Genomic DNA, 20,847 nt, shown 5'->3' with positions numbered 1-20,847 from the left:
AAGGAGTGAAAAGAACTGAGTGCAGCAAGCAAGCTCACAATAAAAGAAACAGGAAGTGAATCAGAAGTGATACAGTAACACAGTAGAACACAGAGAGCTAGATTACTGTATTTGTAGGCCTTTGTTATTTTATAAGAACCCTGTGACATGCCCACCAACACAGAACATACTCCTCAGCCTCGGGGAGCTGCACCGGAGCCACGGAATGTAGCACCTTCGCTGTCTATTTGTAGTGGGTGTGGGAAGGCATGTGGGATGCCACAGCATCGCTCAGCAAGGCACCATTTACACACACACACACACACACACACACACACACACACACACACACACACACACACACACACACACACACACACACACACACACACACACACACACACACACACACACACACACACACACACACACACACACACACACACACACACACACACACACACACACACACACACACACACACACACACACACACACACACACACACACACACACACACACACACACACACACACACACACACACACACACACACACACACACACACACACACACACACACACACAAATTGGTAGCAATCACCAGATGATTTAATCCTGTTAGCTGTGAGCACGGTGGTGACCCTAAGGCCTCCAGAATGAGGCTCTTCTGACTGACTGGAGGAAAACCTGCTGTGTGATGACAAAGAAGTGACGGGATGCTGTATGCTGTTTAACCACTGCATGCTTTCACAACATGTATACAAAAATCATAAAAAAAAAAGTCTGGAGAGTTTTCTTAGTGTTCAATTTCAAAAATACTTACATTAAGTACCTATTAAAGCATTTTAATTCTATTTAGCACAAGTTAAGCTGTATCGACTACAGTGGCCCCTCCCCCACCGACACCATACTGTCAGACTCAAGAAGTCTGACAACACACACAGCAAGGCTTTCTCGCATCTAGTGAAGCTACCAAGAGACCCAAAGCCCACACTCAAATACCAATGAAGTCAACTATAACGATTTTCAACTTGATTTTTTTAACCATCTTCAAAGGCATTTGATCTGCCTCCCTTGGCATCTTGTAGTAATGTGTTGGTGCATGCTAGGTTTTAAACCCTGCCCGTAGTCTCTGATCTTTACTGTCTGGCATGTAGTTTTAATAAAACATAAACAGTTTGCTTGCATCCCACAAAAAAATATATGTGAAGGTCAAAATGTGTCAGAAACATGATAACCTGTTATTTTGTGCTAGGAATGTTCTATGTCTATGTCCATATAATGCAAAGACAAATTAAAATAAGCAATGAAGGGAAACCTAAATGATTGCAAACTTTTTCTAGCTAGACCCAGGTCATCGGGTGTAGCACATTGAGGTATTATAGTAATTAAAACTCAACAGCCACTTGCACAGAAGGAGATGACACTATGGGGAAAATGTACCCCCACCCCCGCCCCCAACAATGAGTATTTGGCTAAATTAAACCCATTTTTCACTGGCTCATATTATAAGGGAAATACATGCAAGAAAGAAAATGAGCTTGATAAGCGATTACATGTTGTGTGGACACAAAAAGAACATGTTATCAGGAGAACAGTGACAGAAGTGGAAAAAAAAGAAAAGAAAAAACCTTTCATATTTACGAAAGTCACACGTTTGGGTTTTATCATTAAGGATAGTTAGAGGGCTATAATTAATGAAAATAAATACAGGGAACAAAGACAAAAGTAACAAAAGCTGTCAAGGTTCCTCTGCCACTGCAGGGGAGCCAATTGAGATGACAACTGAGGTCACTGGTTTTGCATCAGCCTCCACAGGTGTATTGTTTCCAGAGGCCGGCTCCACACATTCAAACTCCAGGAAAGGCAAAGACGAAAGACAGGGGAGGCTACCGGTACAAAATGTGCCTCATCGGTGGAAGAAAGCCATCTCCGATATTTATTCTAGATAAAAGAAACATACGTCTACAGCAACACTAGACTATGTCTGATAACTACAGCAGGTAATATCAGACCAAGCTGTCTACTTATTAACCGCTGTCAGATACACATTAACTAAAGAAACCTTCAAACATAAAGTAAGTAAGTAGAAGTTGAGCTTACTCGCCTATTCTGATATCAAGAATGCAAAACAACTTTATCTGCCAAGTAATTTTGCTGAAGGTAATCCAGGGATACTGCATCCTATAGAGCTCAGACAATAGAGAAAAATCCACATAGTTCTCTAGAGGCATAAAAGACGTTTATGAATGCTGAACCAAGGATGTTCCCTTTTCAACGGAAGCATGGGGTTAGAGACCAAAATATAAATGTTCTGAACTCAATCTCACTCCGGCACATGCACCCACATTCCCTTCCCTACCTGCTTTGTAAGGCCAACGTTGGAATGGAACTGCAGAAATTCAAGGGAAATAAAAAAAAAAAACGTCTGCATTATTTTTTAGGTGCACTCGAGGTTATAGCCCTGGCACGAAAGCTCAATTTGGAATTTGAGCATTCCCCTTATAAATTTAGAGGCGGTCACTGCAGATTTTAAAAGCTGTGGGGGGAAAAATCACTTAATGCAACGCTGAAGGGCAGGTCCCACTACAACAAAGGCTCTGAGCCACTCATATGAAGCCTATTTGATCACAGTCCTTCAGAGAGCTATCCGTCTTTGTCTCTCTTTTGCCGATATTTGTGCCTCACTCCTCTCACTCACTCGCTCAGAGCCGAATCGTACACAGTCGAACCGCTTAGTACAACCTCTGGTGTCGCTACACTTATTACACTATTGCATGGTGCAGCGTGCATAAGTGCAGCATTATTCCATTAAGTGGATTATTTCAGAGCATCTCTGACCTTCGACAGGGTTGTCATTGGCGATAAAGCACAAAGAATTGAGGAAAAATTATGATGGGCAGAGACCTCTAAGGAAGATGGCAGGATTGAGTGATAGATAACAGAAAACCAGTCAATACAACACAGACTGGAACAAAAAGGTTGAGACATGGCAGGAATAAAATATAAAATCAAGTTAGAAGAAAATAAAAGTGTGCAACATCCACTAGAGAAAATCAAGAATCCGCCCACCGTTTGATTCAGGATTGTCTAGGAGGGGATCGACTGGGCCCATAAATACTTTTCCGGGGGTCACTGTTCCATCCATCAAAAATGAACCCTTGTTAAGAACTACAAAGTAAATGAGACAAATAAATGGTTTTGTTATTGATTAAACAAATTAATATTTTTTATGTCATCATATGGATGATTAAGAAAGCACAGCCCTTTGTTTCTCCGGGACTAAACTGTGCCATTGACAAATATTTTAATCAATATTTTTGCTTTAAATTAACTTTAAAAACACATCTGTATCTGGAAAAAAACAACTTTAGGGATAAAAGTTACATTACTGAAAATCTTAAAATTACATGTTTTACTTCTCTCAGCTTGTCAAACATTTGAATGTAGAATTATATTTAACAGTAACTGCTTTGTAGCTCTCTACTTCAGGTAATTCACAACATCGAAAATCATCAATGATCTTGTCATCAGCTCCTCAGCCTCCACTTTAGCTCCTGCTGAGCTAACGTTAGATAACAAACCATCTTTGGCTGAGGATACAGACGGCAGTTTGCAACCTGTTTGCAACGCACAGTTCTAGGGTTGGAAACAAAAGTTTTCTGTCGCAGCAGCCACACCGATTCTGCCCTTAATTTTATGGGAACAAGTGGGATCATCCCAAGTTTTATCAGCCTCGAGGAAACAAAAATAATTGACAGATACTCAAATGGGAAAAAAGACGAATCACATACTGTGTGCTCGGTCACTTGAGACCAACTGGGAAACTGGTACAGTACTGTCAATATCAGCGAAGAGAGCCGCATTGCACAGTGTTGTAAATTGAGTCTGGTTCTCTTAGCGATGCAGGCTCGCACTTTCTCCTCTGCTACAGTACACAGGGTACTTTTTCCTCTCCCTTCCTCCTCCACTGCAGAGGCAGCACAAGGCCATGAAAGATTGGAGGCAAAGTGACGTCCTCCGGTTTATCCTCCCTGAAAGCCTTCGCATGCTCTCAGTTCCACATGAGGGATCTGATGAAAGCCGTTTGTCAGTACGCCACTTAATTATCAGCCAGAAGAAGAGCCTCTGATGCTATCCTCTGACAATGGCTCATAGCAGCCTGCTGACTACAGTGCCCACTAACAATGAAGAACTGACTGCAGCTACTAATGGTGACGGGGTAGTGCCAACTGTCCACTTAAGAGTTAGACAAATTAAGTAATGGCACAGAAATCCTTTGGTGTGCTACTGCAATGTATATTCTTTTCTTTGTTGGCTTAAATAACCAGGAGCAAATTTTACATCCTTATACTGATGCTGTAACGTGTGATGCCTGGAAGACAAAATGTAAAACAGACAGTCCTACTGATATCACATTATATCGAGCAGAGGAAAAACCGAGACGTTTTGACCTTTTATTTTTCCTGCATGTCTACACAAACATTATAGGGCTTATGTTGCTGCTCAATATGCATTTTACCATCAGACCGAAAATAAATAAAATAGTCACATGTATTCCTTAACTCTATTATTGCAGAGTCATATTCTTGCGACTGCTGAATGTTGAGAAACAAATAGTGACTGTAAAAAAAAACATTAACATTGACACAGCTAAAGAAATTCTAGCATCAGAATCAAATATGACATTTGAATATCAGAGAGGGAAATGTTCAACATGAGCACTCCTCTGCTTCTGGAGGCTAAAATCTACTTTTACCTGTATTGTTGAGTCCATTTCTGAAAGATCGGCTTGAAATCTTATGAAAGCTTATTTTCTTATTTTAAATCTCCGCATGCAACTCACTCTTATATTTTCTGTTGTCATCCCCAGCTTCCTGAACAAAGTAGGCTACAAGCAGAGACAAAAATAAGCCATTATTTTCCATTCTCCTTATTAAACTGATCTGATACTCAGCCTTTCATTAGCAAAGTACATTACGATGCATGCCCATGACAGACACAGGTTGATAACTCGATGTAGCCTTGGACTCCCCACAGTAACCTGTCAGCAGGGAGCAAGTCCACAAAGGAACGGCAAGAAGCAACGTCTCATTTCCAATCACTGCTCTTCTATCACTAACAAACTCTGGGGGAAAAAAGCCTGAGAAGGTTATTTTTTGTAATATGCATTAGATTTGATTTCTTTCTGAAAGGAAATCACAAACCCACCCTACAGTCCATTAGCCAAGTTAATGCAGAGCTGCCAGACTTGCTGACCCATTAATAATACATTGCAGTGGTCAAAAGAGGCCAGACACCTCCGTGCACCCCTTCATCCCTCTACACGGCCACATTAATGGACTAATTCAGATGCAATTAACTGGTGGGGAGAGGCTGTGGCCTTGTGGCTGGTGGAGCAAAGGCTGTAGGGCTTACAACCACGACTTGGATTATAATACACACACACACACACACACACACACACACACACACACACACACACACACACACACACACACACACACACACACACACACACACACACACACACACACACACACACACACACACACACACACACACACACACACACACACACACACACACACACACACACACACACACACACACACACACACACACACACACACACACACACACACACACACACACACACACACACACACACACACACACACACACACACACACACACACACACACACACACACACACACACACACACACACACACACACACACACGACAATATTTTTGTAGTAACACAAAATGTGAAGTGGCCCTTGGCTACATAATCTGTTTTGACCACTAATTCTGTTTGGCCACTTGGAAGCAGTGGAAACAAACTGTAACGTATGACATATTACCACATTTGATAGGGCAAACATGTTGGCAAACCTATTTAAACATCCAACATAAGAAAAGTAGCATTAGCATTCATGTGGAGTCGTGTTTGTGTGTATATGTAAGTTCAACATCCATTTTTCTTTTAGCTCTGTTTTGGTTTCCACAAGCTCCTAGGAAAAATATCTAGCTCTTTGGCGGCTAAATTCTCCACTATGTTCACCATCTAGTTGCTAACTGTGTCTCCCAGCCACTTGGTGCTGGGAAGGTAACATACGGTCTGCTATTTAGGGCTTTTTGCGGACGGAAAAGGAGCAGTGAGAGCGATGAGAGTGAACCGAGGCAAGTTGCTTGATTAAACCAAATTAATGAGCTGAGAGTGTTGCAAGTGATATTTTTAAAATTCCCAAGAAACCCCTATCACATATGTGATCAATTATTAATATAAACATTGATTGTCACTACTTTAGACAACAGCAACGTTTTTTTTTCCTGTGAGGAACTTCCTTTTGGCAAATCTGCCAACAAAGTGTGAAATGCATACATTGATCGACATCGCAATTTAATGTCATCAGTTTCTTTTTTACGTTCGTTCATTACAGCAAGTTTTATTCAATAATGTGGCTGCAGAAATCTGCTCTTTGAAAATGTGACGTTGACAAATGAGCAATTACAGGAGCGATATTCATGTGTCACATCTGTGGCCGGCATGACCCGCGATTAGCCCTACTGATGCTGAATGTGAGATGCGAGAGCCGTGCCTGTCAACACAGGCGCCTGCGAAGGCAGCGTGGCCCATTCTGGCATGTCATCCATCACTGGTTCCACTCGGCTGCCACAGCTGTGTCACTGTCCCCCTCTCACAGACTGCTGACCCCACTGAGGACGCACCGGCAGCATGTTCAAATATCTCTCTGGGATAAGAGACAGCCATCCTGCTTCACTGACAAGGTAGAGGACAAAAAAACCCCTTCCCTACATATCCTCTGCCATGGTGACATCTTTATCAATAAGCAGCATTTAATGGCAGGCAGCAGCAGAGCCGTGCAGAGACACATGGCTGCCCGCCTTTAATTCCAAAAAAGCAAGGATTGTGAAGAGCAGGGAAGCCATTAGCTGCGGGAGGCTGACACAGAAGGGGACTGATGTTAAATAATTGCCAGAGAAGAGAGGGTAGATTAAAACAAAGATGAAATGGAACAACATAGGCCAGACGTATTTCTAAGATAATTACTTGTCATGTAGATTTTTATCAACATGGCAATCATCATTGCTCTCCTTTTAAAATTCCTATCAGATGCCACTGACCTACAGTCTGGATGTAAGGCAGTGTGGCTGAGCTCCCAGTCGCTCTAAGTGGATATTCAGTGGAGGGCTTATCTCAGTCAAGCTACAGACCTTTGACCCTATCAGCAGTCTCAGGTTGCTGTAGACTTTTTAAAAGATCCTTCTCCAGCCTCCACTAATTAGTCCTGCAGTCTACTTTCCTTTCATTTCCAAAAAGGAAATGCTGCGTGCACTGCTACAGTGCTGGCAGATAAATTAGCTGCATGCTTCACAGGAGGCAACCGTTCTTCAGGGAGAACAGGCTATCTTAATTATGAATATTATTAATTGCATTTTAAAAAAGACCAGGAGAAAAAAAAAATCAATCAATCAGACTTGCACTAAAATATATTTTTTTAAATTAAATCACACCATGTTTACTTTAGTGATAATACAATTTATATAAAGACAGAGGTGGCAGCAGTAGCCAGTCTAACCCACTTAAGATTAATTTTACAGGGCAGATTCAGTGTTAACGGCAGATTTCAAGGACGCTGGTCTATTTATAGTATGCAGAATTCATCAGTTTACCCCTCTCCTGCAAAAATCAGTGCACACACAATAAGATGCTATGTTAAAAGGTACCATCTGTGATCCCAATGTCAACAAAGGTAGCCTGATATTCAGACTGAATAGCCATTATGGTACAACTCCATTATTCAGTCTGACGTTGGCTGCTTATTAGCAGTTTTCTGGAGGGGAGGATTAGATTTTACCCCAACCAATCACTGAACTGACGCATGCGGAGGTTCTGGCTGCGTTAGGCTTTGTACAGTTAATTTTAATATTTGCAGAGAACAGCAGTTGATATTGAGATACAAGTTTTACAGAGATACTTTTCTTCTCAAATATGACACATGGTAATGTGTCCAGGTACAGGAAAATAATAGACAAGGCAGTGTTGAATATTTCCTCAAAACAAGATAAGAATTCATTGAGTGTCTTGTTTTCTTGATTTAGCACAACAGAGGGGCACTGTTGTCATTGTTAAAAAAAATGGACAGATACAAAGCAAGAAAGTATTACCTTGGCTATTTGTCTTAAGATAATGAACAAAGATTTATTGAGGACTGCGCTTGCTCAACCTAGCTTGTGTGTACTCACTGATGGTAGGGTTGCTTTTAAAATGGATTTCACTACAGATACTGAGTACATGCCCAAAAATAACTTATTTCATTAGATTACTCAAATTAGGTAACATATTCTTAATACTTTGGTTTACTTTTGAAATACTTAAAAATCATCTTGTTGAGCTCATTTGTTTGCCAAAAGCACATTCCTGACAGTGTCCTGGCTGTGCGTCACCTCAGCAGTGTCATGTGGCAGGTGCACTGCACATTTGTTATTATATTAATTTTAGAGTAAATAAAACGAAAAAAACTAGAAGGACACTTGTAGATCGCTTACTTGTATTCACTCTGACCCTGTGTGTTAGCAAACTTGTATTTACAGAGTGTTAACTTGCACTTTATTTTTGTTTGTGTGTTTTATAATATTTTAAGAAGATGAGTAAACCAGATTTGATTTGACATTAATGCAAAACAGAAATGTCATCTTAAACTCAATCTTCATGTTTCCAATGCGAATGCACCTGCACTTTTGTTGGACATTAGGTCAAAACTACTGTTGCTCCTCATCTTCACCCTGACAAACATTCATAACATAGAAAGTATTTTTTTATTAAAGGATGAAAACTTTTCATTTTGATGGGGTGGCAGTATTCAGACATTCTCAGCAATATTAAGCTCTGACTGTACATACGCTGCATTACACAAAAGCGACAGCAAACCAAGTAGAAAAATGATAAAGGGCAAAAGGCCACTCACTGGGAAAACTAAGCTAAAATACAGGGAAACCAAAGTGCTATTTTTGTCTAAGTCTTTCTTGCCACGGAACGATGACTAAAGAGTTTCTGAGGAGCTCCCCATGGCCCTTCATCTTCCCCTCTGAAGAATCTAAGGCCTAGCTAATGATTTTTCCAGTTATGAGTTGTTTTGAAATGTGCTTAAAATTCTTTGCACTTCATAACTTTAACTGTGACACCAGGGTTGATTTTCTTGCCCAACTGCACATCAGGCTCCATATCTGTGACAAAGAAAGGACACAGCCTACTGGGGGTGATCACATAAATGGACTGCTCTGGAAAAGACATAGAAATACAGATCCTGACCCCTTCTCCAGTTATTAAAGAGTCTTATGGGTCTCACTAATGCCAGTCAGCTAAATACTTCAGTCTACTCTGTAGTTCTCATATCCAAAATCCTATCCATCTGACACAAATGACGAGCCTTAACTAACTAAGGTTCAATAGGAAACCAGACAGACTACACTGATAAAGATCCTACAGCCTTGACCTCTCATATTTCTTCATAACTACTAACTGAAAAGCATGCCTTAACAATAAAGTTTTTTCAAAGGCCTGAAACTAGCTGGAGATCAACAGCCCATCACTGTCTAGTGTTATCCGCATTATAAATGATTTCTAGACAAAAGAAAAAAAACATTGCAGCACAAGTGGTGTGTCCCAGCCTGTGAGTCAGGTATCGACTTCAACAGATCTCATTATCACAGAGGAGGAAGTTCACTGAATCAATTGATGACCATGGTCACCAGTGTTTACAACCTACAGCAGTATCTAATCTCCCTGAGCGAAAAGAGTAGATGAGAGGGAGCTTTTAAGGGTTAATGACTATTTAAAAATAATAACATATATATATATATATATATATATATATATATGATGAAGTGAGAGGCCATAGTTACGACTGTCAAAAAGACAGCTACAGTTTCAAGTAAAATTGAAGCCAACATCTCTACACAGGCCTGCAGGCCACAAGAGGAAGCGATAGAAGCCTCAGGCCTTTTATGTTCTGCACTGCAGTCAGCACTTCACTCAGTGGAGTGTGGGGACAGCAGCTCCTGCCAAAATGTATCCGTGCCAAGGCCTGCCAGCCTGCTCTTCCCGCCCACTCTAAGGGCCAGAGCGTGAGCGGTGGGGCACCGGTAGGCGGGTGCAAGGTGAGGCTGGTGGGCGGGTGGCCAGGCTGGAGCTTCCTGACATGGGAACCCGCCTCACAGCAGGATCAAACTGGCTGCCGAGTGAATCACTACCCCTCCAACCACCTGACAACGTCAGCACCGGGCCAGTACGGAATCACTTTGGTTGTCTCTACAATTAACGCGTAATACTATCGTATCACCTCATCACTCAGTAGACTGCATCTCAGCTGAGGTTCATATGACCCTTTACATGAAAAGGATCAATTTGGACTTGGAGTTGGCGTGTGGGTTACAAAAGGAACAGAGCAGTGTGCTAAATATGTCTCACTCGCTGAAAAAAAATCAGTTTCAGCAAAGTGCTTAAAATTTAAATGCTTGCTTTACGGTGTAATGATGATACAGGCTAAGAAATTAGATGAAGGTATCAGAGAGTGTAGCACCGAAGCAATTTTACACTTTCAGATTTCAAGCCCTGAAAACCTAAGCTTGAGGTGGAAGATAGGGGCAGGAAGCACAAATTCTCATACCTGACCAATCTTATTTAAATAGGCAACAGGAGCAGGGATTTTCTGAGCTGTGGCTAGTCACTAGTCAGAAGCAGAAACATTATCTCCAGAGTAAATAATGTCCTGGAGGACCAGTAGCTACCCAAATCGCTTCTTAAAAAATAGAAAACTGCTCCAGGCTGCTATTATTAAGCCTCAGATCCAATGGGAAGTTGAACCTTTGATCTGTTTAGGGTACTGTGTATTTGCATTTTATAATGAGATCAAAGCAAGGTCCAGGGCCCCTGCAGAAGGCAGCTCTGCACCCGATCTCTGCACACCGGACAATTTACAGACCAAAGCTATATTTCCCTGTTAACAAGATCATGTAAGAGCTATGGGCCTCAGTGAAAATGCAGTGGGAGTTTTGATGTTTGTTAGGCAATCAACAGTAGCCTACATTCTCTTCCAGCTAATTTCCTCTCCTGTACACAGGTGTGGAAAAGAAAAAGTAAATAAAATCCTGCCAGAAGCAACAATCTCCTCACCAGTTAAAGTTCAAGAGCAAACATTTCAAGCATTTTTAAACTGGTTCAGAATTGCTCCAGATTTTCTTTGGCATTCTTCACCTGGAAGAAATGCAGAGGGGAATTTACACACTTTGCCTGAAGTGAGCCTACAAGCAGCCGAGAGAAGGTTTGAGGAGAGCATGAAGGTCAACATTTGAGAGTATATGTGGAGTCACAACTCAATACTGTTCCTGACCAGTTTTTTGTTTTTTTAACAGAAAATGTATCAGAAAAGAAATCCTTTGGCTGAGATGAGCAGAGTCTCATATTTTCCTGACAGCTTGATCTGAGGTGGCGCTGGAAGAAGGACCATGCAGATCCATTAGGGAGGTTTGCTTGAATTAGCCCATCTAGTATTAAGGTATTATTGTAGCAACACCTACACCTGAGCTTAATTGTTATTATAACTTATATACATTGACCTAATTTGCATATACCAATAAAGCCAATAGTTAAAAGTATGAAAGTGAAGTTTAGCTTCTAACTAAATATTTGCTCAAATCTATTTCGAGTGTATTAATTTTTGGAAATTAATACTGTCTTAACAGCGACTGCATGACCCATCTTAAAAGGACTTTACACACCAGGGGCGTGGCGAATAACCAACACAGGATGCAAAAGGCTAGCCTTCGAATATTCATACCAGCAGTAGCTGGTATAGCTGGTAAAGCTGCCTTTGTCAAGGTTGAAAGAAGTAAAGTGTGCCGTTAGTTCAGATTATGGAGCATCCATGTTGTTATTTTATTGATTGATAGCTATATTTGCGGAGCAAAAGCTCAGATAAATTTACTTTGTTCAGAAAAAAATTCCATTGCTCTATCGCCAAGTTATATTGGCGTTCTGTGTGAAAGCGCTTTTGACTAAAACAACAGTTTGAAGAAAATAAATTGACACACAAATGAATCGCCTGTATAAAGGCCTTAAGATATATTTAATATATCACACATGGGTTTCACACATTTTCTGGCAACTTACAACCACATAATACTAATTAAATATGTAAAAACTGTTGCTTAATCCTTCTTGTGAGAAAAATAACTTTGATCTTTAAGCAGTGATCTTAAAAACATCTCACCAGACTGCACAAAAAAAATTAATGTAATGGTTTTCAACAAACAATACAGTGACATGCCATTACTTGACAACATACTTAGTCCCCACCAGAGAATTTACAAATGATGACCAATACGAACTGACAAAGCAACACAATACTAACTTCACTAAACTCAGAGTGTTCTGAGTTTAGTCGTCTGCACTAGTCGTCTGCCCATCATGATGCATGCACATAGAGGTTAACTAGGGGAATACCCCTCCCCTGCAGCTCTCTTCTTGAAGTGTCCTGAAGCCACGCGTCTGCAAATAATTTATGCAACAATTGCCCCACAAACAGTTGTAGCGAAAGTGAGAGAGCGCTGATTCACCATTCATGACACGCAAGACAGCATCCACGATGAGACAGGCAAGCAAATTTGAGAAGTTGTGGCAACAGACTTGAAAACTCAGTTCAGCTATTACTCTATTTATTCAGTTATTAATCTTACAAAGAATCCACATTTTAAAGTCTTACCTTTGAATTTACAAACTAGTAACTACTTTACTTATCGGCTGATGCCTGCACTCACTAGGCTGACTGACAAAAACTAAACTGGCTAACATGGCTGAAATTTATTTTTTATGGGAGTCCCCAGTCTCCACTCCTAATGCCAATGAGCAAAACATTTATCAGATGTTTGATTTCATACACTGAAGGCTCCTAATGCAGCAGCCCAGGTTTGATTCCAACCTGTGGCCCTTTGCTTCATGTCCTCCCCTTTCTTTGTCTCTCTCTCTCTCTCTCTCTCTCTCTCTCTCTCTCTCCCTTTGCCTATCTATCTACACCTATCCTGTCACATGAAGGCAAAAGCCTGACTTCTTGTCACATTTTCAAAACGTACAACTGAACACAGACTAAACAGAGACAATGCAGACAATAATAGTGTTAAAAAAATGTTCAGTTATGTTCATCAATTGTTTGCCTTGTGTGTTATTATTAGTTTTTTGCATTTTCTCCGATGCAAAACAAACAAACATGATATCGGCAATATATTTCGGCTATCGGCCACCCTTGTCTCTAAATATCTGCACTGGCAATTGAAAAACCCATATCGGTCAACTACTAGTTCCCATTTACCTTTTAATCTTAAAACGAATCATCTGGGCCAGCTTACATTGGCTGTAATGGCTTTGAGAGGAAAGGGACTGAGCAACAGATATGAATTATAATCAATAACACATAGAAACAGTATACTGCATTAAAGAAAAGTGCTGCAAGTAAAGGCCTATACTCTTCTAGAAACTGTGTTACAGTATCCCAGTATAAAAGATATATCCTTAAGGAATCTGGCAGATGCTCAATGAGCCATGCTAGCAATACAAGGAACAGAAGGACACGAAAGCTACGATATGCAAGCTGAATCTTACAAAAGACTGCTTAGACTGACCTGCAAAAGATGAATCAAAAGTACCTCAGAGAGCTGGAGAGAGTGTTAAGAAAGGCACCATCTAATTGCTTGCTCATAGATGCCGAGCACATATTCTGCCCTCTCGAAGGCAGTGCTCACATTTTTTGACCTTGATGAATTATCTGTTTTTATTGACAGCACTTATTGATATTTCTTAAAAGTGCAGGCTAATGGAGTTCTATTGAGATTATTAAATGAGTTGCTGGTGCCCGGATTAGCCTGGTCTCATCTTGCCGGCACAGCTTGCATTATCATACAGAACAGACGCGTGTGTGTGTTGAGTCCCAAATTCCTGCGACTGACATCTCCAGGGGAACAGAGGAGCGATGACTACATCCGACCTACATTCACCCCACCCAGGCATGCTTATTTCTAACTACTTACACACACACAAACATGCATACTTAGTTACACTATAGGTGGATTCATACCATATTAAATAGTCACAGAGCAGAGAAATGCTACAACTCTAAGCATATCACAGAATTATACAGTTTAAAATAGGTGTACATGTCACTTTTCCAAAGATGCATCTGAGGATTTTAAAGCCAAAACAACCCACAACTGTACAAGCTCCTAGTGACCTCCTGATGATTGGGAGAGAAACTTTTCTTTGGCTTTTGCACAGGATTAGAAATATAATTTGTGTGATGGTTGTGAAAATTCTCCAAGCACAAAAAACATTAGGGACAAAACCTAAGGCTACTGGAGCTTGCTCAACTGCCCCGGGCATGGAAACAGCACTATTGGATTTCATTAAAATATCTTACACAATGAAATTATTTAATAAATAGTCTATACACATTATTTCAGTTGTTTAGATTCTCTGAAAAAAATCTATGGCAGGGAAAACACCCCATTAACAAGAACTGAGAAAAAAATTGTGACGCAGGTTCTAGTGTATGAGCACATCTTTGAAACCGCTTTTTCAGTGTTTCCTGTGCTGTACAGCTTCCTGGTTAGAGTGATGTGGTTTTTCACACTTTTAAAAGTGAGGGGTATTTCTACAGTTGCGGCCCACACTTAGGCCAGAATCTGTTGATCTATGCAAGCCTTTACTAAACCAGAAAGTACTTGGAGAGCGTCAATCTCAACCAATGCTGACTAATTCTAAAACTTGCTTTTGTACCCGTGGCATTATTCCAGTTACGTCAAATCTACAGTACGCCCAACACTGATAAGAAACGCTTTCCATTTTAACCTTAAATATATCTGTTAGTTTCATCTTTGTGGATGAAAAGAAGACAACCATGCAGTGGTAGAAATATCATAAAATCAATTGTTCCTTAATTCAAGGTCTGTATGGATACGAAGTAGATTCTCCTATAGTGAAATAAAATGCAATCAATTTAATGCAACTCCTTTCTGCAACCACGTCATATCACATTTTCAAAACTGTACTGCTAAAATATAGATATATGATGCAATCTTTACAAATGCTGTGGTCAAAAACGGTTTTGCTTTATGGGCTAATGTTGTGAATTTAAAGAAAACATCTTCCTTGATCTAACACAGCTCGAAACTACATGCTTTGCCCCAAATTTGCCCTGGTCAGCTAATCTCAAGAAAGATTGAACCCATTCGCTGGTTAGCTACCAAATAGGTTGTAGACACTTGCACAGAGAAAAATATTCTTAAAAATACAGCATAGCAGCTGCATTTTAGCCACATCTAAAATGTCACATTTTCAAAACAACTCCTGTGATATTTGAAAAACCTGTTGTCAATTAGGATTTCATGACATTTCCAAATCTTAAGTGTTATTTATTATTTTCAGGCATTCACACCAACGCCAGTATAAAGTGTTTCCTGATGGGAAATCAAGTGCTGATTTCAGGATAAAGTCACATAAACAGTCACACGCATCAGCTAATCTTTGATGAATTAATACCATGTAGAAACTTGGTGGGTAGAGCACATCTACATAAAAAGTATATGCATTGGAGAGTCGAATAAGAGTAGAAAAGTCTTATCTACAGTTATTTTAGATGGGCTAGTCAGTCACACCCTCCTATTTGTGAGCAATAAAGTCTGTGGATGTGCAAGACTTCAACAAGTCCACTTCTACTCACATAAATGATGATTAACTAGTAGCTGCTCTCTTAATACAAATGCATATTAACAGTTGAAGGTACAGTATCTTAAAAGATTCAGACTGAGTAATGAGTGCTACATTCTCTGCAACAGGATTTGTTAACAACCTTAAGGCAGCAACAAAGACAAAAAATCCTGCTGCAACTTTGTGCCATTTTCTAGAGAAAATTGTTAGTGTGCAATGAAAGGTCACATTTGATGCTAAAGAAGGTGGCTAGTATACAAAATACAGAGCTGACCTCAGTGTTGAGTGAAAATGTAACTCAATGCAGGAATACATGCAGACTGACGGCACATATGCTGCTACGTTGCTGACAACTAAATAACGGATGATGAAGGTAAAAGAGGAAACAAAGGTTGCAGAATAAAACAATTCATTTCCTTGCAGAAGGCCTTGTCACAAAAGCTAAAATCAATCCACACACACACACACACACACACACACACACACACACACACACACACACACACACACACACACACACACACACACACACACACACACACACACACACACACACACACACACACACACACACACACACACACACACACACACACACACACACACACACACACACACACACACACACACACACACACACACACACACACACACACACACACACACACACACGCACGATCTTGTCGCCCCAGGAAATGGGCTTCATACATCTTGTCTGACTGCAATAAAGCAGTGTCTAGGATTCCATTTCCAATAAACGTCGACTGATTGGAAAACTCATTCTAATATCAATTTCCATCTGGGCCCTTTAAAAGGCAATCAGCATAGCTTCATCTCGGTATATCATGGGCTCCTTGAGATGATGACACAGCACTGGCTCTCTTCTGCATAATGGCCTTCTCCTATCAAGGCATCTGCAATGAATAATACAACCCGTGAATGGGCTATTTAGTCTGTGTTCACACAGATAGGGGCCACTTCTCTGAATATTAATCCAGAGTTTTACACTTCATATGGTTCACTCTAGGCTGCACCATTTTTCATTTGGAGGAGTAAGGCACTTAGTGTGATTTGGCGCACTCGTAGTTCCTCTCTAAGCCTGCTCAGATGTGACAATGGTGATTACCAACGGCATTTTCACTTTGTTTGAGATGCCCAGTGACCACAAAACAATAATTTAAGTCAAGGAATAGCAATATCAACTCTTCCATAAAGTCTTACCACAGCTTACTACAACATGTAAAGTCAAAGAAGAATTTCCATGTGTGGATAAACTAATATGCGTTACTGTGTATCTCCCTTTGTAAAAACCAAAACAACATCCAATTTCAACAAAAACGTGTCATGTTAGACTCAGAAGCCCCACTTCACAATAAACTTTTACATCCCCTACATTTTTTTCAAATTTAGGCCACATTTCTCTTTTTCTCACCTTCCAGCCACTGCCTGCTTCCCTGTAGTACGGAAAGTTATCACAGATCCACTGGTAGATCTCGCTCAGTGTCATCTTCTTCTTTGGCGAGCTGTTGATGGCAAACGTGATGAGGCTGGCATAGCTGTAGGGCGGCTTGCCGTCCTTGTGCTGCTGCACCTCCTCCTGGTCCAACGTGGTGTTAGGATCCAGGAGAGTACTCTTCTTACCCATGCCTGGCCCATGGGCATTCTGGGCGTCTGCCTTGCGGATGGCCGCCTGCATGGTCAGCTGAGGAAGCCAGTCCATGGAGGTGAGGCTGCTCTCCAGCTCCGACGTCATGGTGACGGCAGGCTGGGCAGGAGGGGAGGGGTGGGGAAAAGGAGGTGGCTGTTGTGGTTGCTGTTGGTGCTCGGTGACTGATGGAGTGGATCAGGTGTGGAATAACAAACAGAGACGAGTGACAGGTTGAGGATGAAGTCGCCCTCAGCTCAAGACATCAGCATGACATCTTCTGTAAGTCAACCCTGGAGAAACAGGAAACAGAAATGCCTTTATTAGTCCGCTATTCTTTCTTACAAGGAGCACAGAAATACAATGGAAATAAAAGGTATGCATATCAGCAATACTGCAGAGAACAAAAATAAATGGAAGCGAGGAAGCAACTCTGAACAGTTTGGCCAACATCAAACACCAAATGTCTCTATAAAGTATGCTTATATTCACTGTGCTGCAGATCACAAGCCCACCACTTTCTCCACCACTTGCTGCTCTCAAAGCTGACTCATAGCTGGGACTCCATCTGCACAGAGAGAGGGAGAGTAAATGCCAGGCAATTGTTTTCACAACTGCCAGCCAAATGGGGAATGGCTCAGGAGGAATTCCGACTCTCTTGAGGGTTGTAAACCCCCTCTCCTTTCTTCCCTGCCTGCCAGCTTGCCTTCCTCCTCCCCTTCCTCCCCCAAACGGAGCCTCTGCCGTAAACAAGCCAGCCAGTGTCGTCTTGCGAACCGTCCTCGACGCTGTGTGCGTGTCGGCCGTGCTGTGCAGAGTGCAGCCCACAACAGCCTGTCTCTCTATCCCTCTTGGCATACTGCCCTTCCTGTCTTAAAATAGAGGGGCAGAGTAGAAAGGCCTAAAGTTACAAACGTATGTGAACACGGAGATCTGTGGGGGAAAAAAACCCTGAGCAGAATGACACTGCAATCTGGCTGAGGGGAAAAAAAGAGAACAGACGGAAGAATGAGAAAATCTCACCAAGTTGTGGGATATTTCTCTTGACTAAGCATGCTCGCACAAGTGTGTGTGTGTGTGTATCTGTGTGTAAGCATGTCTGAGAGACAACTCAGCTTGTCAGGCTGTGAATAAATAGTCCTGACAGAACTCAATAGGTCAAATAGCATGTCTTACAAATATACTGCTAGTATTTGTGTGCAATAACAAATCATACCCAATAATTACTATTTAACCCAAATTTAGGTCCTGAGGTTAATCTTGAAGATTCTGCTTATTATAATTTATCAAAGAAAAGACATTTACTCAAAACTCTTTTTCCATTCATGTTTCATAATCCCCATCATATCTTTACAAAAACATGTTTTTCAAAAATGTTATAAGGTATACATTGTAAACCAACATTTGTCTTAAATATATCTTACTTTATTAGCAAGCCAAAAAGGTGCTGAGTAATTTCAAAAGATATTCTATGGGCATCCTCTGTCGAGAAATGCATCAGGATAAGTAAGAAATCCCTAAATTGGGCAAACTGCTTTGGTGGTAGTTGGTCACAAGCAGTTTGTGGTTGATTTTTCAATTGATCTCTAAACAGCGGGGAGTTAGCTACTGCCCAGCGGCCAATCACATTTTTCATACATCCCAACAGAACTCTGAGAAGAAGAAGAAAAAAATCCAGTTGGGGAGATCATTAATGGAGTGAAGCATTGGTTTTAAATGTTCCCGTCCTCAGGCACTGTAAAGTTTTTTTCTGAGCAAATTCACATTTTTATTTATTTGATTTCCTGTTTAAGTGATCCTCTGCTTAAAATGTACCCATTGATAATCAAAAACGAAAAAGGTGGCTTGTATGAGAACAGCAGCTGTGGTCACCTTGAATTCATTCATCTCAGTAATTAAGTTTTTATTGAAAAAAGAAAAAGCATTACCTTAGGTCTGAATGAGCTTCTCAAAGCACTGCTAGAACATATTCCAAGTCTGCACTGCCCATCCGTATGAGCAGCATGTTTAAAAATGTCATATTTTCATGCTACTAGCTACCAAACATGCTTCCTCTGGCTGAGCTTTAAAGCTTTGAGAAGGCCTTTTAAGCCTTAAATCTGCATAGTGCTATTTGTATTCCTCCTTCATTAACAGTTGCACCATGTTCGGCTTTGTGATAACTCTCCCAACCTCTGTAGTCATGAACAGACTACTAGATGGTCATACTTGATGACTGACTACTGACAGGAGAGTCAGCCTAATGGTGGTGAACAAATCTTCATCACCGAAAAGCAAACAACAAATCATACACAAAATATCTCCACCTTGTAACAGAAATAAGGGTGCCTCACAAGCTGCATCTTTGAATGGCAGCCTATTGAAATATAACACAAATTGGATTTTAATTATTTACTAGGGACGGGCGTGAGTGATTGATTCCTCGAGTAGTCCTTGTTTACACCTTTGATTTTTGGAACAGGCTCTTCGCCTCACCATCCGAGAGAAGCTAGGTGAGCTACATGACGGGGTTAGAGGTCGCAACGCCAAAAGCACAGAGACACGGGACACCCTCTTCAGGTAAGACTACTTTGAAAATATGAATTTCAAAGAGCTAGAAGCTTGTTTCATGGAGCCACGCATTCGGCACTGGCACCTGCTGATACCTGCCGCCTCTGCGCTAGCGGAGCACCTGTTTTCCACAGTGGTACTGGTCATTAACAGAATGCAAGCGCAAATTTAATTATGTCTTTGTAAGAAAGCAATGTTTTGAAGTTGTGGTTGTGAAAAATAAATCTTTAAAGTGTAACTGTGACTATTTTAAGTCTCATATCATCACGACAACAATAACAAGCTCCCTTTCTGAAATATTTCAAGCTGTAAATGGTTAACTGAGTGGAAACCCCCTTAGTTAAAACAATTCAATCTAACACCACTGAAAATTTATAGCACTCAAAATGACCATTTATTTAAATCACTCATCTGACAGTGTCAGTTGTAATGGCCTTATCTAAGTGTGCCTGGCAGCTCAGTGTAAGGATCTGTATAAGTTCATTCTTGGTAGTCTTGATGTATATATTTCCATTGACACCAATCGTTACGTATGAATGAGGTTATCGAAGAGGAAGAAGCAGGCAGAGCCTTCTGGTGGCCACCAGAAGTGAGCTGACAGCGGCAGGGGTTGATGAAAGGCACCCCGCCCACTACACAGAGACACAAGCCATTTGACCATCTACGCTAATGATCCAGCTGCTACATAATCTGCAGGGGCAAGTTGGTGTCTTAATTAGAGAACCTTGGGCTGTGGCAGGAATGATGAAGCGCATCACAGGCAAGCAGTAAGGCGGCCCCCCCACTGCCTTCATTACCCTGCCAGGCAGTGGGACAGTCAGAGCAGGGACAAGCCAGAGCCTGCTGCCACGTCAGGGAGGACTGTCTGAGTATGTTCACCGACGGG

The 20,847-nt window shown here is 41.1% G+C and overlaps 1 protein-coding gene across 1 annotated transcript in view; it reads right to left on the bottom strand.

The window, feature by feature from the left end:
- foxj3 (forkhead box J3) overlaps positions 1-20,847 on the bottom strand; it is a 71,016-nt gene that overhangs the window by 22,246 nt on the left and 27,923 nt on the right. Inside the window, exon 2 of the mRNA XM_083938942.1 lies at positions 17,199-17,704. Within this exon, the coding sequence (XP_083795068.1) occupies positions 17,199-17,519 (321 nt within the window). The 5' untranslated portion in view covers positions 17,520-17,704. The remainder of the gene's footprint in view (positions 1-17,198; positions 17,705-20,847) is intronic.

The sequence above is a fragment of the Echiichthys vipera genome (genome assembly GCF_963691815.1).
Source record: "Echiichthys vipera genome assembly, chromosome: X".
Classification (NCBI taxonomy): Eukaryota; Metazoa; Chordata; class Actinopteri; order Perciformes; family Trachinidae; genus Echiichthys; species Echiichthys vipera.
Note: the sequence above shows the minus strand (reverse complement) of the source record. Positions and strands in the feature narration are given on the sequence as shown.